Genomic DNA, 23,771 nt, shown 5'->3' on the forward strand with positions numbered 1-23,771 from the left:
ATTATGAAAACACCCAAAAAAAAAAAAAAAGAAATCACTTACCTTTCTGAGGTAGTTTGGGAAGAACTCTAGGGCCAAGTGCAGTCTTTGCAGTCCCAGTGCTAAATCAACAGATGTGGTTGTTAGTGCTTACAGTTGTTACTAAGTGTACCTTTTCTTTCCCTTTTTTTTCCTCTACACATCCATAATTTAGAGAAATCCACATTTGTTTCTTTTGTATAATCAACTTATCTAGTCTGTGCATCAAGCCCTCAATGCTCAATGTAAAAAAACTCAATGCTCCTGTAAGAACAGACCATTTTTTCAAACAGAAAGAGATATACGAACCCCACAGCAGCTTTCATTCTGCAAAGTGAACTGCATGCAAAAATATACTCCGAAAACGGATGAAGCTGAAAGACCAGCTCAGTGGGCAGATCCTGAACTTAAAAGAAATTCTGCTCTTTAAAAATTAAGATAACTACCCTGAATCATTCAAAACATCCTCTGGCTTATATGCCAAGGGTTTGAAGTTTTCCAGGATTGAGCCGTTGCCTCGTGTGAGTTTTACAACACACAGTCTGTGACTGCATCAGGAGACAGAGTTTCTGCTGCTCCAGGGGAAACACAGACAGCCGTGGCAAGCAACATGCTTCACCCTGTTAAGCTGTGTTACAGTAGGATAAGCTATTCACCATGGTACACAACAAGTAAGACAGGACTATTTTGGAACCATTCTTGCACTATAGAGTAAGAAACACAGAGACGATGTTCATAAGATGACCACATCTTGAAAGACGGCTTGGAATCTTCTAGTAAAAATCCAATTTTAATTTGGTTAATTTGCATATCTCCAAAAAGCGCATTTTAATGCATTAATTAGATACTGAATAGTACTGCCATAATTTGTTGCCAACAGGTAGGTCAATGCATGTCACAGGTAGCTCTCCTTTGGACACACACTACTCTATCTTAAGCTTAATCTAAGAGGCTTTGAAAATATCAGTTACGAATATGTATAAATGGTTGCAATTCATTTTACTTTCTGTACTCAGTAAGAAAGAGGCTCCACAAGAGTTCTACTTACTCTAAAATTTCATTTTAAAGCTCGAAAAAACTGATCATTAAGAAAATTAGCAATTTGTTGAAAATGTTCGGCACAAGAGTGACATCTGTTTCCTCAAACAAGCAATCTCATAAGATACTTGCTTCCTTAACTCAATTTAATCCTCAACTACCATCTGGCCTGGCACCATTTAACAACGCCACATAAAAGAGAAAACGATGGCAGGTTATTCTGCTTTCGTGAATTACAGTTCTGAGGAGATTTGTGCCTTTGGACTTCAGCTTTCTGAATGTTTTGCTAAGGGAACTCCAGTTCTTCTCATTGGGAGGCTCTTAAAGCACAGGTAATGATTACTAGCTCTGCTTCTTGGGGAGATATTTAGGCTCATACCAACAGTCTTAAAAAGTTACAAATAGGGAGAATCAAGGCATGAAAACTCAGTGAGTTAAAAAAAAAAAAAGAAAGTATTATTTTCTGAAAAATTACTCAAAAAATAAGGAAAAAAGTGATGAGCTTGTCAGAATATGTTCAAAGGAGAGAGTGTTCTGCTGTATCAGCAGCCCTGATTCCAGTACTATTTTTCTCTGAAGTTAACTTTTCAATATGAGTATTATGAAACACTAAAGCTTAATCTCCGTGCTTTTTTTTAGAAGTTAAAATGCATCATGACATAAAACTGGAAGAACAGCCAAACTGAATCTTTAATATATAATTACCCAGGCTTTTCACTACTACCATCAAGAATCAGATTTGCACATTTTCTCTCCACTTGTAAATGTCAAGTATGGCAGCAGCTCTGTGGCACAGAACATCACCACCTTTTTCTTTCTATACCAAATGATACTGGAATGGATTCAGATGAGGCAAACCAGCTGTGCCACCAGGAACGCACCCACAGCCTCTGCAGACAAAGCGAAGCACACACTGAGGATGTCCAGAAGCTCCATACACGTGTGATGTGCATCCACCTCCAGTTATGCCCTGATCTCACACATGCACATGGTCAGACAGCTACACCACCATGTTGCTTGAGGCATGTTTATCACCATTACCTTGCACTGAACCTAAGGACTTTGGAACTGCCTGCCTAGTTCTCTGCTACAGAACTAGCTTCTACGGATAGCTATGCCAAAATTGACACTGAAATGTTTTGTTTCCCTGCAGTTACAGATTTCTCATTAAAGTAGCTAAAATGAAATGCCAGGAGGCATGAAAATTAAACTTCTGTCTTGCTGGACAGAAGTGTGAGGCAGCATTCCCTAGCTCAGACCTGACTTCTGTAGGAGCCCAGGCAGATTCTGGTACAAATCATTTTGTCCAACCTGTTCAAAGAAGTTGTGCATGGAAAGCTATAAATGAAGCATAGGAGGATCAGTGAAGCCAGAGTATTTGTACAGCAGTAACACACGCAGGAAACTAATGAAGAAACTTTGCTAGAGTTTTTCTTCATATGAAGGGCAATTTTTTCTAATTCACAAATTAGTCACATCCAAATAAGTTTTCACCTTCACTTTCACATATACACACTTTTACCTTGACTGCTGTGACATCCCCTCAAACTTGTTCGCAGCCTTAGTTGAAGGTGGGCCCAAATCATTACCTGAAATGAAAAAACAATTAAAAAAATGAACATTAGGGTAACTGAACATTATGGTAACTGAAATATCATCAGCAGAAGGTGTGCTAAGTCCACAGCCTTTCAAGTGCACCCTACATGACATGTCTGAAGATTTTAAAGATCATTCTTCACTAACAACTTTGTAACTGAAAAAGCCACAGGGACCATAATAATCCAACCTGACCTTTCATATAACACGTTTCAGAATTCACTGGTAGCTCACATCTGCTGGCAAGGGAAGACTGAATTACATTGCTGAGTTTCTGCTGCAGGGCACTTGTTTTGAATATAGTGTTTCAATTTACTCTGAATGGGAGATACTGCAGGCAAGTGTCTGAAGGTATTTATGGTAGATGTGCCTTGTAACACAACAAGTATGTTTCTAAGTAATTATTTTTGTGAATAAAATCAAATTCAAGTTTTTGAGCGCTGCTATTTTATTGAACAGTCATTAAATCAGCAAAGGCTATTCTTCAAGCCTTGTTACCATAAAGTTACCATAAACATTAACTTCTGGTAAACACAATAGCCTAGGTATATTCAACTTTATAAAAAGGTATCAAAATGCAAACCCAAGTGATTCTGAACTCCTTCGTGGAATCTTGAAGGTTGAAAAAGATCCCTAAGATCATCTCGTCCGACTGCCAACCCAACACCAAAAGAATATTTTCACATATCAGTTAATTCCTCTTTTAGGGCCTTGATCATTCCCTCTTCCCTAACTCATCAAACAGTCTTTGAATCAAACTCATAAACATTATATCCATCTCAGAGATAAAATTTACTGAAGTGACATTTAATGATTCAAGCATGCAAAATGCTTCCTAAACAAAAGAATAACATATCTTGCTAGATATCATTCTTTGTGCTGAAGTCTAAATGAAACAGCAGAGAAGGCTAATACTGAGCCTTCCTAAAATACTTTTGCATGAAAAAAAATGAAAAAGTAGAAAAATAAAATTAAGACTGAAACAGACAATAGACCTTTCCCATGTAGGTCCTGTGCACGAAAGGAAAATCTCATGGTTGCCATGGAAACCCAAAATAATATAAAAGACATTTCTAAAACATATGTAAAGTAATAATTTGCTTACACACAAGCTGAAGATTGTTCTGTTTGAAAACTCAGCACAAGGTAGCTCGACACTTGCACCTTCCTGTCCTTCAACTGTTATATAGGATTTTCAAAGAACAGTTGCCACAAACTTCTCAGCTTCCACCACACCTTTCGTTCTGCTAGAGTCACATTATATAATATCTATCATAGTATTTTAGGTGCTGATTTGGACTTAACAGTTAGAAAAACAACAAAAAAAATCTTTGAAGTCCAGAGGCAGTGTTTTTACTGCCTCTGCAGCAGTACAGAACTGTTGTAGGAAACATTTCTTCCTATGTATCTGAAAAAGTAGGTAACTGAAATTTCTTGAGAAAAAGGCTACACATTCAACTCCATTCTTTTCAAATCATGCACTTTATCAAATCACACATTCTACACATGACTTATGACATATACATGACTTAACACGTAACTGAACTTGCTGGGGGAAAAAGTGCTTTTAGGCTTGATCTCCTATGTTATGTCTACACTAGAACAAAAAGAAAACAGCCTTAAGATATAACTAGTATATGGATGACCCCTATATGTAAGTATTAGACTTCAGTTTATGGATTTAGGAAAATTCTGCCAACAAAACTAGAATTACAGAAAGTTACAAGGGCCCAAAATTCACAGCTGCAGGGAGAAGTTGCATGCATAGAGAAGAGATGGATGCAAAAAGGAAGGATTTGAGTAGAACAGAAAATATTTCCTAACAAGCTTCTGTCAGAAAGGTACCCTGTTAAAAAAAATTAAAGTAAAATAAAGCACTGTTTCTTTATAACTTCTGCTGATATAAGGATGCAAACCTATCAGTCCTTGCACGTGCACAGATACCATCACACAACTTGAAAACAAAGACAACACATCCCACCAGTCAGCTGTGAGTACTTCAGAGGGGAAATTTGGAGCAGAGCCCAAGGAGACAAGCAGTTCTGGGAACTGGGTGAACTGCACACACTCACTGAGGCACATCTGCCCCAAACCAAGATCCATCCAGATCAGTGAACTGCTCAGAACAGCAGCAGGGCTGAGGGAAAAGATGCAGGAAGGATGCAGCGAATGAGGGTGAAGCAGTCTGGGAAGCTAGGGCAGAGAGAGGGAGGTGGCAGAGAAACTGAACGGGGGCCCAGGGAAGTGTGGAGTATTTTCAGTTTTCTCAAGTGAGACATAGAAACCTGGAAGCTACAGTGACAGAGACAGACTGTTGATTTCTCTAAGTTGACATCACATCAAGCTGCAGGAAAGCAAGCAGCAGGTAAAAGAAACAAAAGATTTTCTATATATATTATATATATCATCATTAAGGTTTGCCCCTGCCCTTTTGTCTTAAAAACTCACCCCAAGGAACTGGGCCCTTATTCTGGGGTCCGTGAGGTAGTGGGCTTGGTGGGTCAGAGAGGGTTCTTTTGTGTCCTGGGGGTGGGGGAGGTGGTCTCTTCTTGGAAAGAGTGGAGCTGCCACTAGAGGGTTGAGTGCTTAGAGGGAGGGTTGAAGGTGGGCCTGCAAGATAACAAACAACCTTCTTACAAATACATGTGCATCAATGGCAAAGCAGCACAAAAAAAAAAGAAATCACAGTCAGACCACAGTGAAGTGCAGTGAAAAAATCAAAAGACAAGCCATGCCAAAACACTGTTGGAATTAAACAACATGTTCACCACATTTTTAACCTGATCAGCTGTGGGATTATAAGCAGCTTGACAATAGGATGACACACATACCGTTTAAAAATACAGGATTAATCACTCCAGGATTTTTAATTTTAGGTGTTTAAAAAGAAATCTTAATTTTAAGTAACATTTAGCAGTTGGGTTTTTAATCACTATTTCACATCTGAATGAAATAGCTTTCCAGACGTTCAATTACATGGCTGTTTTTTGGGTTTGTTTTCCTCTATGCTGTATCAATTCTGTTAGTAAATTGGAAGGGGTTGTAGAAATACATATCTCCATATTTTCTTTGCTTTGTGTTTTGGAAATAAACTACGGAAAATTTTCCATAGTTACTTTCCATTTCAATTTTAATCTAAATACACCAGAATACACATCTGTACAGCAATGCAAATTTTGTGTGCTGCATATATAAAATAAACATTAGACAGGCCCTTTATCTGTCTGAGATTATTTGAAGTGCTTCTAGCAGTTTCTGTAGTCACCTTTATCCTAAACCCTGTATTTGCCCTGAATCAACGTTGGCACAGGCATCGTTCAACACAACACGTACTTTACAGAACATGGGAACAAATGCTGGTTAAAAGGAACAGTTACCACAGGGGAAAATGAGTTTTCCCTATCAACTTCATCATTCACCTTCCCAAATGTCACTGCAGGAAGTTAAGAAAGCAGGCAGTGCTGCACACAAACATGCAGTGAGGAGACAACTGCTTGAGTAAGCCACCGTTACTGCCAAAGTAAATGATTTGTGAGACTTATTTAAATTAATTTTATGTTAGTTTAGATTAGGCTAAAGTTCATTCATCTTTTAATCTCCTCATCTGGCAACATCTTACTGCACTCACGATCTTACATTAAGTTTTGAATGTAAGAGAGCTTTGCCATCACAGGCTGGATAAATGAAGAACACTAACCATACAGTTTTAAAAGCAAAGTTTATTTATACCTGAAATTTCATTTCTAACATCAACTATTTTGTAGCACTACAGAATATACTATTTCTGGAAACACAGCTTATCTGAATGGAATTGAAGACAAGATTTCATTTTGTTAATCAGCATGTACCCTAACGTGCAAACAGAACAGAATCTGCATCTTGAAAAGGTTTAATTCCTTGTTGCTTTCTTCTAGATAGAAAAGTACTCAATTCTGCGTGCCTTCCCAAATACATATCATAGAAGCATGAAAATTGGTAAAGAAGAGTCTTTGCTAAAGTTCCTTAGGTGAAATACTGAACATTGAAAAAAAAAAATAAAAAATGATTCAGTTACACATAAACATGCACACATTTGCCAAACATTCTAAGGTGATGACCTCTCCTCTTCACCCAAAAGAAAAGATTAATCAGACTGCCTGTAGGGAGCTCGCCATCAGTCTCATCTCTTCCAGATTCAAGGCTTTTTGTCACTTAGCAGAATCCCTCAATCACAACGCCAGCAAAAATTTAGATCTTGGCTTTCCATTATTTGTGAATCAAATTATTAATCACAGGGGTTGGGAGGGATCTCTAGAGATGACTGCATCTAAATCCCCTACGAAAGCAGGTTCTCTATAGTAGGTAGCATAGGAAGGCTGCCAGGCAGGTCTTGAATATCTCCAATGGAGACTCCACAACTTCTCTAGGCAGCCTGTTACAGTGCTACATCACACTCACTGTAAAGAAGTTCCTCTGCATATTTGTGTGTAAGTTCCCACGTTCCAGTTTTGGCCATAGCTCTTTGTTCTATCACTACACACCACTGAAGAGTCTGGCCTCATCCCATTGCCTCCCGCACTTTAGATGTTTATGAACATTGATCAGATGCCCTCCCAGCCTTCTTTTCCTCAGGCCAAACAGATCCAGGTAACTCAGCCTTCCTCATAATAGAGACTCTCCAGCCCCTTTACCTCTGTCGCCCTCTGCTGGACTTTTTACAGAAGTACCCAGTCTTGAACTGATGAACCCAGAAATGGACACATTATTCCAGATGTGACCTCAGCAGGGCGGACTAGAGGGGGAGGAGAACCTCTCTCAACTTGCTGGCCACACTCTTTTTAATACACTCTCAAATACCATTGGCTTTCTTGGCCACCAGGACACACTACTGGCTCAGGGCCAACCTGCTGTCCAGAAGAACACAGAGCTCCTCTCCAGCAGCACATACCCTAATCTGTACTGATGGCTGTGGTTATTCCCAGGTGCAGGATTCAACATTTGCTTTTGTTCAACCTTACTATGGTCCTCTCTACCCAGCCCGACCAGGCCCTGTTGAATAGCAGCACAGCCTACTGGTATCTGTGGTTGGACTTGATAATCTTTAAGGTCTTTTCCAACCTGAGCAATTCTACGAATCTATGATCCTATTAAAAGAAGTAGAAATACAATCTTAATAATAACATCATTTTAAAAGAATGTAGAAAATATAACTGGTATGTCAGAATGGATCAGACGTACTCGATAGTATATTCCACACTTTGAAATGTCTGCAAGTGGCAACGGCCCATGGATTCTGGTGTGCCACCACCTAGTGCCCTGTGGGTGAATTGCACTACAGCCTCACCAACACAGCCTTCCCCTCCCCACGAGTTGCAAATAACACCAACTTTGCTTGAAGTGTTGGAAATGTAAAATACTATTTACGCTTACTGCTAATCAAACTTCAGAAATAAGTAGAACTTGTGCTCCTTATTGCTAACAGAAGAGAGATTTCTTCTCTACAGAGTTTTTAATCCTACTAAGTTTTATGATCATAATGAAGTATTTCATACTTCGTATACCAGTAGTATGTCTCCAGACAACGGAGTTTAAAAGCGTTATTCCCTCATAGAATTGAAGAATTCACATGGTGTAGTGCAATTACAGGGAAAAGGCAACAAGGTATTAAAAACAATGCAGGTTTTCTGACTCCTGGCACACATTCCTGCATTAATTTCAAAGGCACTTAAATGGAATGAATAAAGAACAGCTTATAAGACATGCACTAATGATTGGATGGCTGAAACACAAAATTTACTTTCAAATAAACAGCAAATAAGGGAAAACTTCAAAGCATCTTTTCAGAGAAAGGTGTAAATCACATGACTGAACAGAGTAAACGTGGGAAATGTTCTAAAATTTGAATCAGTCCACACAAATAGCTGATGAAACAATATAAAGATCTGATGCTGTATTAGTTGCTGGTAAAATTATTCTAAAATACTCTGTTTAACGTGAAGTCTCAAAAAACTGCTACTTTCTTTTCTTTCGATATACAAATCTAGGTAAGTGTTTCTAGTAATAATCAGAGCAGTTTTCTAGATCAAAAGTCTTGTGCAATTCTAACCAGGCAGCAAGTCAGTCAGCCATTTCTTCACCACAGTCATCTTAATGTTGTTTTATCACATCATTATGAATTTCACATTTTAGGAAGAACATTCCCCTCCTCCCCCTCAAATAAGCATAGAAAAATACAACCCAAAAACACCTTAACATTGAACTCTGCATCCATTGGGCTCTTTTTTCTTTATTTAGCTGGGCAACAGATGCTTTCTATACAAAATACAAGCTATTTCCATCTTTCATCACTTTTACTCACTGCAAAGATCACAATTTCATGTATGAGCAGACCTAATCATCTCAAACTTACAGTACTATGGTAAATAACTAGAAAATACCTGCAATTAACAGTGCATTTCTGCATTTTGGCTTTTGTGCAGTTAGTATATTAATTTGTGTACTAGTGAAGAAAACATGCAAAGCTGTTCCCATCCACTTAAATCGTGGTTTTATAGTGTAAAAACCTCACATTTGTATGTATTTTTTACCACTTAATGAGAGATATGGAAGAACCAGTATTCCAGTTAATGGTAGAACAGGTACTGCAAAGGAAAGTAAGTTTATATTAAAAATAATATTTTCATTAACAAAAGTTACTGCTATTTTTCCCATTTATAATGATGACACTTTCTGCAGATACTACCAAAAGCCATCTTCATTTTGTACTTCATTACTGCAGGGAATACATCTTTGGTACTGAAAATAAAACCATAATCAAAGAAGCTGATCAGTCATTCCACATAAGAAAGCTAGGAAAACAAATTGAATCAATATTAGCATATAAAGAACATTCCATAATTACTGTTAAAAAAAAAATCCTGTTTGAAAAAAAGTGCCAATATTCATATTAAGCAATTATGCAGTTTGGGTTGTAGCACAAATATAACTACATGAAAACTAATGGTTGTCAGCTACCCTCCCCTTCGTATTACAGCACCATAACATACAGAGCTGGACTGAGATTAGTAGCACTGTTTACTAAAATATGCACCAAATTTATAAGAATATGTAAAAAAAAAAAAACAAGTCTAAGTATACGCAAGAGAGCTGTAGAATCCCAACAGCATACAAAATAAACAGAAGAAAGTGGATGACCTCGAAGGCAGAAGTAAGAACACAAGATTATACACACTGTTAAAATTCCAGACTAAGAAACCTTCTTGAACTTCCAGTTACATGTATGCCAGAAAGGTGATTTAAACAGCAAAGTACAAAGAAGGGTTATAGTACAATGAAAAGAAACTTGAGTGACGCAAAATTAAAATACTCCATTAAAAAAAAAAAAAAAGGTTTATTTTGTGTAGTTAAGAAAAAAGACCTACATGATTGCTCTCCAGGTAGCACCTAGATACAGGCACCAATGGCAGAAAAAAAATAATCACTGAATGCTGATGTTACATGAACAAAGCAATTTATTGGACTTTGGAAGATTTCTGATCCTGTGAGCAATGCAGTCTGACCACTTTCAGAAGTCATGAGTAAAGGAAAGTTAGCTATTTTGTGTAGAAATGGAGTTTGATCAAGTAACACAGCAGATTATCTGACACAGAATCATAGAATCACCAAGGTAGGAAAAGGGGAAGTTCTTCACAAGGAGAGTGGTTAGGCCCTAGAACGGGCTGCCCAGGGAGGTTGTGGATGCCCCGTCCTTGGACGTGTTCAAGGCCAGGTTGGACGGGGTCCTGGGCAACCTGATCTGAATGTGTACGTTTGGTGGCCCTGCTAGGCAGGGGGGTTGGAACTACATGATCCTTGAGGTCCCTTCCAACCCGGGTGATTCTGTGACCTACAAGATCACCCAGTCCAACTGTCAAGGCTGGACCAACCTGGTATCTGCAGCTGCAATGGAAGGAACTGCGATGGAGGAGTCCTCTGGTTTTCTGCATTTATTCTTAGAGCTGTTAGCGCAAAATTTGCAAGCTTTTAATTAGTAAAGATCTAAACTTAACTTTCAACATGCAATTGATCCTTGACCACCATATTCATCCCCTATGAGAATAACAGGCAGGATCACTGAAGACAATTAACTTTCACTTAAAATTAAGGAATCCTGGTTTAGATTGCCTAATCCTTCCACAAATTTAGCCCTCACTTTGGATTTGCAATTAAGTTTGTGCAAGTCTTTATCTAGATACTGTTTAGTCATACAACTACTTAAAGACATAAAACAGATGTAAACTGGAGAGTTTAATGAAAAATATGATTTTCAGGCTGTTAAACTCCAAAGACTGGACTTACAAGCTGAACCCGAATAATGTTAGATAAACTGCTGGAAGAGGCACAGTCATGGCAGCTTATGCAGTGATTGTAGTCACTCTGCACTCTTTATTCTGTTAGAATTAACTAAATCCAGGGGTGACAAGTAACATGTCCACAAATGAGTTGCTTTAGTGTACAATACACTATCATAATATTAACCCACATCCATTATCAGCTCAGGCTCGCTCATCTGCCTTTTCAGAAAATAAGCAGGTGGGCAGATACACCTTTAACTCCATTGCTGGAAGAACCTTCACTTGAGACCTGATACCAAACACTTATGATGTAACAAATTAATTATTCTGGCTCACTGCTTTAAGAAGATAAATAAACCCAAAGATAAATCATCTTGGCTCAGGCATTTTTTAAAGTAATGGTTATCAAACTAGGAAATCTAGTCACAGAATCATAGAACAGCAACCTGTCCCTGTGCCTAATTGTTCTCTGAGTAAATAATTTGCTCCTAACATGTAACATAAACCTCTTCTCTTGTAGAAGCAAGCAGTTTTTCCTTGTCCTATCACTATCAAACCACGTAAAGTCAGTCCCCACCTTGTTCATAACTTTTCTAATTCAGAATCGATATCGCAGAATACTCTGCTATGTTTTTACATTAAATTTAAATCATACGGATAGCTACCAAAATGAACTTGCGAAGGTAGAAAATCTCTAACTCAGAGTAAGCCCTGCTCTTATGCAACACCTGAAATGTCAGTGTTAACAACATCAACTTGCCCTAAATCCAAAACACAGAACCATACAAAAAGAAAAGAAAATTTAGCCTATCTCACATGCCAACAGGAAGGTCAACAGAGTGAAGTCACAAGCAATACAAGTGACATCCAAATTAAACTGGTACAACCAAGCTCAGATCATGAAATCTTACAAAGAAAGTATACTCTGGCCAAACTGCTTTGTCTTTTAGAGGAAAACAAGCATTTTTAACTAAGACTTAAGAGATTCTGAAGTTGCCAGTACACAGCAAAAACAGACAATGGAACAGTAGCTCTTAAACACAGCACCTGCATTGTGTAAAAGCAGACACCTGATGTCAACAGATTCTGTTCCGTCCCTTTTAACCCTTATGTCTTATTGAGAGCTCTTCACCATTATTTCTAACAACAAAGTTGATTACAAGTTGAAGAAATTAAACAAGAACTTACAACCATTAAAGCATTAAACTACATTGTAGCCTTCATAACAAATAATTTTTTCACAATTAGGTTATTCCTAAATTAAGTTGAGGGAAAAAATGAAGAAATGCATTTTTTTTTTGTCATTCTCAAGCTAAATTTGCAGAAATTATATTGCAGCAACAGGTTTCATTTCACATGTATGTCCTCTAATTTCAAAGCTTATATTCAGATTACAGAGCCATTCTCCGTTACAGCTGCAAAATAAAGCCTTGTAAAAGCAGTTCACTTCCCTTTCAAGCACTACCAAAAGTGTTTTTAGTCACAGAATAAAAAATTATTGATTGAACATATATTTCCAAATCCATCAACTTGTAGCACATATTTTCCTTAGAGGTAATTCTGCAAGACCATAACTGTTGTTTCTCTCAGGGAAGAATGGGTGACATTTCATTTAGTTTCTCAATATGTCACTCATTAAGTATCTGGCAATAGAGTGTACTTTTTAGTATTTTTTTTTAAATAGTATTTTTTCTCTGACATTATTCACACTTCTAAAGCACTCATCAAGATGAAAAAGGAATGTCTTGATGTAGAGAGGGAACAAACTTTCATACCAACCTGCTTAGTTCTTCCCAGGTCATTCTGGTATTTTTTTCTTTATCCACACAGTGACTGCAAGGAGAGGGAGTCTTCTTGAATCATATCACAGAATCACAGAATGGCTTAGGTTGGAGGGGACCTTAAAGATCCTCCAGTTCTAATCCCCCTGCCATGGGCAGGTTTGCCAATCACGAGGTCAGGCAGCCCAGGGTCCCATCCGAACTTGGATTTGGATGCCTCCAGAGACAAGGAGCCTCCAAAGCCTCTCTGGGAAACCTGTCCCAGTGCCTCGCCACCCTCTGATTAAAAAAAAATTCCTCCTAACATCTAACCTAAATCTCCTGTCTTTCAGTTTAAAGCCATTCCCTGTTATCCTATCACTAGGAGACCACATAAAAAGTCTATGCCCTCCCTGTCTGTAAGTACTGGAGTACTTCAAGTACTGGAAAGCTGCAATGAGATCTCCCCAAAGCCTTCTCTTCCAAGCTAAACAAGCCCACCTCCCTCAACATTTCTTCACAAGAGGGGTGCTTCAGCCCTCTGATCATCTTCATGGCCCTCCTCTGGAGCCACCCCAACAGCTCTGCATCTTTCCTGTACTGGAGGCCTCAGGCCTGGGCACAGTACTCCAGATGGAGCTTCACAAGTGCAGAGCAGTTCAAAACAATCACCTCCCTCTCCCTGCTATCCACCCCTCTTTTGAAGCAGCCCAGGATACCATTGGTCATCTGGGCTGCAAGCACACATCCTCAAGTCCTTCTCTGAAAGGCTGTTCTCAGTGAGTTCTTCTCCCAGTCTGTATTCAAATCTGGGACTGCCTTGACCCCTGTACAACACCTTGCACTTGGCCTTTTTAAACTTCATTTCATTCTCACGTGCCCACTTTTTGAGTATCCAGGTCTCTCTGCCTGGTATCTCTCCCTTCTATTCAGTCATCTGTACCACTCAGCTTGGCGTCATCAACAAACTTGCTGAAGGTACACACAATCCCACTGTCTATGTCATTGATAAAGATGTTGAAGAGCACTGGTCCCAACCCTGTGGGGGACACCACTCGTGACCAGCCTCCACCTGGACACAGAGTCACTGACAACAACTCTCTGGCTATCATCATCCAACCAATTCCTTAAACACCTAATAGTTCAGTCTTGAAATCCATCTCCTCAATTTAGAGATAAGGACGTAGTGCAGGACCATGTCAAAGGCCTTGCACATGTCCAAGTAAATGACATCAATTGCCCGGCCTTTCTTTGTGCACCAATGCTATCTTGCATCTCCTTTTCTTCAATGCTTTTTGGCCCTCTGGCAGACACTACACGTCATCCTACAGCATTACATATCAGCAACATTCTTCTAAAAGATTCATGGATTTGCAATGAAAACTGATTTACAAGATTCTGCTTACATTTTGGAGAAATTTCTGCGTAAAATGAATCAACTTTTATTTGTCGGTTTTATTTTATAACCTGTAATCAGTTCACATATACTGTTAGGAATGAAAATCTGTTACAAAGCACCCACTCTTTGTTTCTTTTCTTCTAATTATGAGAACATGCATTGGACCATATTAAAACATCAGTGTAGTAAGAAAACTATGCTACATCTTGAATATAATACACTTGAAAGAAAGGACAATTGAGAAGAATTACCGCTTGCTCCTCACTTTCAAAACAGACTTACCTTTGCCAGCATTTCGAGGAGGAAGAGGAGGAGCATCTGCAGTTGGAGAAGTGGGTGAATCTGTGCTTGTAGAAGCAAAAATCTGATTGGTAAAAGCTCCGTAGGAGAGTCTCTGTTTGTCTCTAGGAGTGCTAAATCCAGGAAGAGTCATTTTGTCTTGGGGGGAAATACTTGAAGAGTGACAAAAACTTTGGGGTCTTGGAGATCTTTCTTTTTTTATAGGACTAGGCTGTGAATAAAAGGACATGTATTATATGGCTGTCTAAACACTAGATATATATACAATATATACTATATATAGTATAGTATATATAGTATATATATATAGTATAGTATATATATAGTATATACACTATATACTAGTTCATACGGTTGGAAAAGAATAAAATAGAACATATTCTATTAGACACAAGCATACAAAATAACCTAATTCATCTCCTGCTCAGGACAAAACCTCTCCTCTGTAACTGAAAATTAAAGACTAGCATCTTTAGCATCAAGTCAGTATACTCACATAGTTGGATTCATTTTTAAAGTAATAGATATACAATATACAAAATAGTATAAACCAAAACCTGGAAGTTTTCAGAAACTAAGGGTAATTTTTCAGTTCAAATAGCACTTAAACAAGATGCCTTCAAAGATCAAAATACCTCATTAATAAGTAGTAAAAATTAACTAACCACTTCTGACATATCAGGTTTGTTTACTGAACCTACAACACATTCAGTGATACAGCTACTCTTTTAAATGCATATAATAGCTACAAGTAGAGCTACACAATCTGTCTCATTGTAGTTCTGGATCAGGCAGGCTTTATTACCTCCAATACAGTACTACATATTCTCCTGAGGTTCCTTGCACTGATAATCATTTCGTTCTCTGCGGTCCTTGAGGACATGTAAATCATTTGGGATTCTAGATTTTTCAGCCCTAAATGTCACAGATAATAAAGCTGACCACATTTCTTTCTACAGCACTCATGGAAAATACGAGATGTGTTTTTTCCATTTACTGCAGAAAGACAGCACAGAAAAATTATCTCAGCTAAAGTAGGACACTGAAGCTAAGTTTTCACATCATCTCAAATGACAATTATTCTATGCCCTCAAGTTTTGCCTTTCCATTACCTCTTTTTCAATCGGGAATAAAACGCACAGCATAGTTCTGGAAAAATACATCAAGTTACTAATTTGATAACTAGGATTTTAATTAAACTATGAAAGAACTGAGTATGTTATCTCTGGATTTCCTTCAGCTAGAAATGCAAAGCCAAGAATTCAGTAAGGAAAAAAATGACCACAAGTAATCTACGTTTACCAATTTGTGTCATCATGTATGTCTCACTGAAGTAGAACTTCTGAAACTCCATTCTGTAATAACTAGGTTAAAAAAAGCGTATTCAAAAACGCTTTGTCAGTCTTCAAACAGAACTTGAAACTAGCTCTCTCCCTGCTATTTTTGATACACGAAAAAGAAATTAATACACATGTGGAGTTTACATTTTGTTTGAAGGCTACACAAGGACTTCATGTTTACCTTATCATCTAAGTCATCATCACTTTCATCAATTTCTTCCTGCCGAAGATTCCATTCGTACTCTACGTGGACATGTGGATTTAGCTTTCCAGCCTTGGCTTGAGAAAGCTGAAACAATAAGAATTCTCATTGGCATACCTGCTCTTCCTTCAGTGCCCCTGAAGTTAGCTTTGTAATAGCAAGAAATTACTAGAAAGAATTAAAGTTATCCAGGCATTACAAGTAAAATTTTAAGACAATCACAAAAGTCTCCTTCTATTTGTGGAAGAGAACTGCTACAAGACAAAAAGAGAAGATTTTATCAAAATGGGTAGAAGTTGGCATGTTTGACAAGCATTTGAAAATGCTATGGTATGAAGAAAAGATATGTGCTCAAAAGCATTCTCATATTCAATGCTTTTATATCCCATCATTATTTATTCCTTCCCATCCTTTGAGGTGCAGGCTACTGAGCCAGGCTGACTCAGGAGTGTCTGTAACCAAATGAGATCTCCCCTAAATAAAATTTAGAAGAAAACTATTTACAATCTGTTATGTAACTATGAATAATTATCTATAAGAAATTAATTTAGTTGAAACTGAATGCAATTATATACTTAAGACTCCAAGCAACAGAAATCAGTATGCCTGTGATACTGCAAGCATTTAGATATTTATTTCATCCTCCCCTCATTTCATTGTCCCTTTGGACCAAAAACGTAAACATTTTCCTCTTCAAGAACAGAAAATATGGAAATGTTGTAAATGCTCTCATTCCTTTAGGTAACTTTACTGAAGTTAGGCATTCACAGAATTTCAGTTACTATAATTAAAGCAATTAACTGGTAGATAAGCTCACTGGTAACATCCTATTTTTTTGTTCTTTACCACAATCAGCTGGTCCACACTAATGGCAAATGTTACCTTATTAAGTATACCCTACAAATAAAATGCATTCCAATCTCATGTTGTACAGCTGACCTGCTTTTCAGCTGCTGGAATACTCAAAAGACTGAACTGGAAACAGTACTTACAGCACACACGGGAGGAGAGAGCGAGAGCACTGCCTGCCTGTCAGCCCTGGGAAAAAGTGCACTTGCATTCCAAGAACTAAGAAAAATGATTCTGAACTATGGAGGATAAGCTCTTCTGATTCCATACTAATACATGACAAGAACTTTCAGTTGTTAAATAAAACATATTAAATTCACCACAGAAATAGTAAATACCTTTTTGGGTTTGGGTTAAGATGAGACAGGAAAGTTCTGAGAAATAGAATAAAGCAGTAAACATCTACCACTTTTGCAAATTCTTCTGGCTTTGTTTTGCTTATCACATAGATTACTTTAACTTTTCAAATCCACTGATAGTACTTGAATTCACTTGTCTACTAAACACGTTGGTCTAAAGCACTTTAGAGGGCTAAGAACAAACATGCCTGTTTCTCCAATCTGGAAATCTTATTCCTGGCTATCAGCTCCAGAAGAATAATTGAAAAAACCCTTTAAAACCTTTATTTCCTCAAACTCCAGTGATTTTCTTGAGTGTTGATTCATAAGTTCTGAGGATTCCAAAAAAGGTTTGTTTTGACCGTGTTCAGTAGAGGGACAAAGTCCTACAGAACCTTGTGTCTGAGGTACCATGGAAGGGATACATTACGTAGACCTTTAAAGATGTAAGCTTTCCCCCGCTCACCCCATTCTTACCAGTTCCTCACACTGGACAGCTTTCAGTCTTTTTGCTGTGTCTAGAGCCGTCTCGCCAGCTTGATTAACTACAAAAGTCAACAATAAAAAGAATAATAATTGAGATGCTTACAGAATTAATTCACTGTGTTTCACTGTTCTTAGCAGAGTAACTTCTAAAATTGATCAAAAACATCTATTTACACTAGAAGCACCTGCATCTTGAACAACTTCAAGTGTTCATGCATTTAACATGTCATCAGGTTCTTTCTGAACAGCAGCACCTGCTAGGACAATTCCCAAATCCCCTAACCCTCCTAATTATTCTAGGAGAGAATATAAAGAAATACATCATTTAAATCTTCACTCAACTCCTCTGCCAGTAAAACCTACAGTAAGCAGAAGCAAGCAGACAGTGTAAGACGCATACCATTGATCCAAGCACATTTTACTTTAAGTGATTAATATATAGGTATTTGAAGTCTGAATGTGAAGACAAGTTCTATTCTAAAGATGACAAGAATCACTGACAACCTTTCCAGCTGTGTTATCCTTACAAAGACCACAATATCTTTTACAGTTTACAATGATTCTTGAGCAGGCAGGCAGAAGGTGCTGAGCCCTCCAGAAGGTCTTTTAGCACGTCTAGTGAGGTCCTTTCTAGACGCCCAGGAGAAATTCTCGTAAAACGAAACGCAAACTATCACAGCCTATAATCTTTTGTGAACAAACCCTTGGTAAAGATTATTCTTATGGTATCTCTGAAAATGCTGTGGAGCTTGAACAGAGTACAAGTTTTGTTTACACCATATTCAGACGGTGAAACATTTTGGTGACTGAGCAATGAAAATAACCAAATTGAGCTCTCACAGGCAGACATGTTGGTGTGTATTAGAGTAGAATATACATAAAATAGAAAGTCATACAAAGGCCACTTTAAATAAATACAAGTTCAACAAGGATTTCTACAAATTTCAAGGAATTACAATCTCTGGAAGAAAGGAAAACATTCCGTATTAGCCTCCTCGTGAACTGATAGGTTTATCATAAAGAGAAATGAGAACATGAGTATTTCTTAACATGTGTAGATTATGAGACTACATACATTCCAACATTTCAGATGCAACATGATGCTTCAAGGCCTAAGAAGTGCTGCTCCTATTCGACAGATCAAAGTGTGGAGATGGGGAAAGCGATTCTAAAAGTTAAGAACAGACTTCTGACATCTGCCTGGAGAGAGTTCCACAGAACGGCCAATATACACGTTTAATTCAGTGCAGATGGTTTTCTCTCTTTACTCATTAGGGACATATCTGCTAAAAAAACCACCACATCAAGTTCTCTGGCATGTTAATATTAGAATATCAAAATAATTTAAGGGTGTACATAAAGGTGAAGAAAACCAATGAATTCTGCCAATGAGATAAGAACTGAACTTTGGAATAGTCTGTAGCCCGGCCAACAGGTAAAAAATGATGGAAATGATGGCATTGAGGAAAAAAAAGAGAAACAGAAGTGCATACTCTCTAGCTTGTGCTATGAAGGAAACTTCCCTCTTACACCAAAACTGACAGAGAGCAAAACTCTATGGACATGATGACACAGCTCCTCAGCCTAACAAACGAGATTCAGAATATACTGCCTGCCACACTCTGAGACAGGAAAAAGAATATCTGGTAAATAACAGATTATATCAAGTGTGAATAAACAGTTTACAGAGTTTCCACTTTTAATGAAGACTTCTGCTAAGACATGATGAAAAATGGACTGATGCAGGTACAGAAAGTCTTACATCACACAAATGAAGACTGTAATTAGAGGAGGAAAGGCATCTCAAAGTGAATCTCTTCCCTCATCACCTACAGTGGTGTATTGGAAGAGCTGAGTAAAACCACAGTGCCAACTAACATTCACAATAAAAATAAAATTAACTGTTCTGTACAGAAAGCCCAAATGCATCTACAGTGTACTTAATGTAAGAAGTCATTTGAAGCATTTTAACATACAAGCAAGGGATGAATTTTATGTTACAAACAACAAATCTAAAATCCAGTACATTCACAACATGCAAGACGTAACACTGAAGAAAAACTAGGGATTATCAATTAGTTTTTCTACTTTCTTTGTTGTTGTTAAGTTCAATATTTTAATGTTTCCTTTAGGCTTGTTGATGAGGAAACCTTCATCTTTCTAATACACAGTTTTTATTTTTCCTTAAGAAAAGCTCAATTAATAAAGTAGGATATAAACAGAAGTGGTTAAAAAATGAAATGTTAGGAAATTTTTATTTCCTAGTGTTAATTAATTCACTTACCTACATCAATAGTTGGCTTCCCCCTCAAAAGCAACTTCAAACACTCAGGCTTATTATATATACTGCAGTAGTGTAGAACTGTATTACCCAATGCTGTTTGCTTATCCAGGTTTCCACTATGTAAAAAAAATAAATAGAAGTCAATCAAGAAAAATGTAATACTCTGCACAATTGCAGAATCAAATGGCTTACATAAAGCTGGGTTGGTTGTTTTTTAAATAATACTTTTATTATGGTCAACATTCCACTTCACGGAGTAGTGACAATGAGGTTTAAGTGATATGAAGGTTATGCAGCTTGTCTGCACAGTGCCAGAGATGGTGACACAAACACTTACTCCAAGTCTACTGTTACCAGCAGACAAAACTTCCTCCCTAACACTGCCTAAATGCAGCATTCTATATACAGTCAGAGAGAGGAAAGAAAAAAAGTAAGTATTATTTCCACTGATTTTCAAATAATAGGTATGTTGATTTCATATGCTCAGCGGGAAACTATTCCTCAAACCAAACACCCCACACCCCTCCTCTCTCATCCCTCTGCAAAAGCAATCCCCTCACTCTGAGAAAGCAAGCAAGGGATGCCTCTTTCACTTAAGAGCATGCTAGGAGTGGACTGGAATCTATTTCATTTCATCATTACCTACAGCGTGACATAAATAAAAGCTAACAATGTACCACTAGATCATTCATTAAAAAAAAGCATATATATGTATTATTTTACTCCTGTGAATGTTTCTTGACAACAAAGAACAGCTCAGCCAATAAACTAGATGCTAAAAATTTCCAGTTAAAAAGACTACGCTCTCAACAGCTTCAGCACAGTTTCCAAACTACTGCAACATCTCTTCCAAAGTTAATGCATCTTCTATTTATCATTTTCTGATAAAAAGTTCTCCATTCTTGCAGTTTCTTCTTTATCTGAATGATTTGTTTTTCGTTTGCATCGTTTCACATTTTCGTATGTTTTACATCTATGTTCTATACCAGTATTTTTTGTTCCACATTAATTAAAAATAACATTAAAGGAGAAACTACATTCCCAATCTTATTCCCCCACTCTCTAGTGACTACAAGCACAAAGGTCAACTTAAGGTATTAAATTATGCTTCTCTGAAACATATCTAAGGAGAATGATTACAAGTGATGAAGAAACAACCCAACACGTTGAAATGACGGCTTTGAACATCTTCATTTTTCATTCTAAACTGAACAAAAATATGCAATCCATACCAGTTTTGTACAAGGAAGTCAACCAGATGGAGAGAGGTTTGGTCAGCAGTCCGGACTGCTAAATGAAGCGCTGTTTCACCTGGCTCCTAAACACATGTAAACAGAAGTTAGATTATCTCAAATAGAATCATGCTTTATTTCCTATATATAACTTTTGTCTTGATACGTGTAAATGAGAACAATTCAGATTAAAACGTGCATGAGAAATTACTCTAAAACCAAATTTTAACAACTCCTATGAATCATTAAGTGCATTTTAAAAACTTAAATGAGAATATATTAGAATTAAAATTTGTTAAGTAGAGGATTTACATGGGAAGCTGCTGTTACAAACATCCTAACTGCAGAGCATATTTCAATTGGTATTCAAACATATTACTGACTACAGAAGCTGTGAAACACTAAGAGCTAATGCTTTGGTTCTCCTTACAGCTGACAGAATTAAGCCCATAGTCAGAGGATCTGTGAAGTGCTTCCACGACCAGCACTCTGTGATATCTCAAGTGCTGAGACTGAACTCCTCCACTCCACACAGACAAGCCTTTGCCAAAATGGCTGTTTTCATACATCTTACTGAAAACTCTCTGAGATCTCTCTAGGTTGGATTTTAAAGCAGAAGGAAAAAATATTGCTGACCAAGTGGCTACACAGCATTGGTTCTTTACAAAACTAGGTTACATTGCTCTGGAGCAATGTTTCTACATGGATACTTTAGGTGAAACAGGACTTATTTTCAGAAAACCTGCTACAGATTTTAAGGAGGAATTGGAAGTATCCAGCACAGTATTAATACCAATTCAAAGCCACAATTCTTGTCCTGAATGAAAAACTGCACTTTTGTAAATGTTTCATCACAGCCTGTGAAAGCACCACCTTTGCTGCTTCTTCATACAGCATGCAAAGACTTGTGTACAGTAGGTGATATGTCCCTTTGGCAGCTACTTTAAAAGCAGACATGATACTATCTATGGTATCAGATGACTCTAGGTTAGCAAATTCAGCTATCTCAGGTCCTTTTTCTAAAAGGAGCATGCTGCAAAACAGGTGCTTTTCAACATAAAATAGCTGCAATTAGAACAGTGTATCATAGTACTGTTGCATTTCACTCTTCTTCAGATTAACTGCTGGCAACATATATGGTCTCCCTTTCTCCCCCCTAAAGGATGCCAAATCAGGGAAAGCATTTTTTTAATCATATTAATCTGTTTTTTCTCTTAAGTATTAACGATAACAGCCCGTGGTACTTGACATTATACAGATATACTTTACTTAAAATACTCAATCCTGTTTACCTGATAGGCTTACCTGTCCAGGCTCTAACAGTGGCTCCATTAGCTCTACTCCCTCTGCATAGACTTGAATTAGTGCAAGTAAATCCCTGGATTTGACAGCCTCAAGTAATTCATTCAGTTTAGCTGCTGCAGATGCACAAGTCTTTCTAGAGAACTTATGATCTACATACTTAGCAGTTATAAATTCTTTACGCGCAGTCCTGTGGGGTATGAAAATAGACCTTGGTTTAAATGTTTTAAGAAAAAATAGGTCAATAATTTAATATCACGTTATCTAACTTGAACTCAGAAGTTAGGAGAAAAATTATCAGATAAAAGCTTATTACTATAACGCATGCTTTTTTTTTTTTTCCTCTCAAGCAAGTTCCAAGTAAGATACTCCTTCAATTGTACTATGTCTTCTTGTTGCAAACAAAAGTTTGTAAACTCTTTGACTCTGAAAATAAAGATAAAACACAGCCTGAAACGTGGTCTCTTGTGAAAATGTACCTATGTGTTATAAAGATAAGCATGAAAAACAGTAAAAAACAGGATTAAAAAAATAACAGTACCAAAGAAGCTACAGGAACACATAAAACACATAACAGATTAGAATGTCTTCTAGCAAAATCACATTTGTTATGCTTTCTGCACAACTCCTGTGCCAGAAAAAGGAAGAGAAAATTCGTCATGATATCAGGACGGTACTGAATTTAATGTCCATTTAGTTCAACAGTTTTATCACCTGATGGCATATTAGAAGAAATGAAAAGCTTGCAAGATTCAGCAGCATGCTCTAAAGAAACCAAATACACAGTTTTCTACACTGAGAAGATGAAGTAGCTAAAATGTGACTGGAGGGCGTAAGACTGAACTTTTAAGAAACTCCATTTTGGAGTTTGAATAAAAAGTGTTCTGTCATCCTAGTCTACCCCTGGCTCTTTATCTTCAGGCATTTTCCATCACAAGTATATTTCATATTAAACTTAATATTGAAAAACTTAAGATATTCACAACTTACATATCACTCGATGGACTGGGTTTAGGTGAGGGACTAGGTAAATTCCCTTCCATAATATCATTAAAACTATTGTTTCCTACATTCTTGGCCAGCTGCAAAAAAAAAAAAAAAAAAAAGCATAAAAGGGAGTTTTTCCAACCACCGACCATCAGTAAACTAAAACCTGAACTATTAATATGCATTTTGCTCTCTGCTATCTAACAATAACACATCAGGTTAAAAAAATGAAGCACAGTAACTACATTGAAATTGAAAGTAACCAAATATTTTCAAATGTGAATTCTATCAGCCCAGAATTTGTTGTAAAACAGGCTTCACAACCACA

At 37.4% G+C, this 23,771-nt stretch overlaps 1 protein-coding gene across 4 annotated transcripts in view; it reads right to left on the bottom strand.

Moving 5' to 3' along the window:
* The window catches only part of ASAP1 (ArfGAP with SH3 domain, ankyrin repeat and PH domain 1), a 137,634-nt gene that overhangs the window by 10,069 nt on the left and 103,794 nt on the right, over positions 1–23,771 (bottom strand). For 2 of the 4 annotated variants that reach the window (XM_052704806.1, XM_052704809.1), the window contains 11 exons: positions 23,447–23,538; positions 22,460–22,646; positions 21,155–21,240; positions 19,923–20,038; positions 17,630–17,697; positions 15,945–16,052; positions 14,406–14,634; positions 9,219–9,272; positions 5,101–5,262; positions 2,579–2,645; positions 43–101 (listed from right to left, as the gene is read on the bottom strand). In XM_052704806.1, coding sequence (XP_052560766.1) covers positions 43–101; positions 2,579–2,645; positions 5,101–5,262; positions 9,219–9,272; positions 14,406–14,634; positions 15,945–16,052; positions 17,630–17,697; positions 19,923–20,038; positions 21,155–21,240; positions 22,460–22,646; positions 23,447–23,538 — 1,228 coding nt within the window. The remainder of the gene's footprint in view (positions 1–42; positions 102–2,578; positions 2,646–5,100; positions 5,263–9,218; positions 9,273–14,405; positions 14,635–15,944; positions 16,053–17,629; positions 17,698–19,922; positions 20,039–21,154; positions 21,241–22,459; positions 22,647–23,446; positions 23,539–23,771) is intronic. The other 2 variants (XM_052704807.1, XM_052704808.1) reach the window with 2 other exon arrangements.

This window comes from Tympanuchus pallidicinctus, unplaced genomic scaffold, assembly GCF_026119805.1.
Source record: "Tympanuchus pallidicinctus isolate F22 unplaced genomic scaffold, pur_lepc_1.0 scaffold5, whole genome shotgun sequence".
In the NCBI taxonomy this organism is placed as follows: domain Eukaryota; kingdom Metazoa; phylum Chordata; class Aves; order Galliformes; family Phasianidae; genus Tympanuchus; species Tympanuchus pallidicinctus.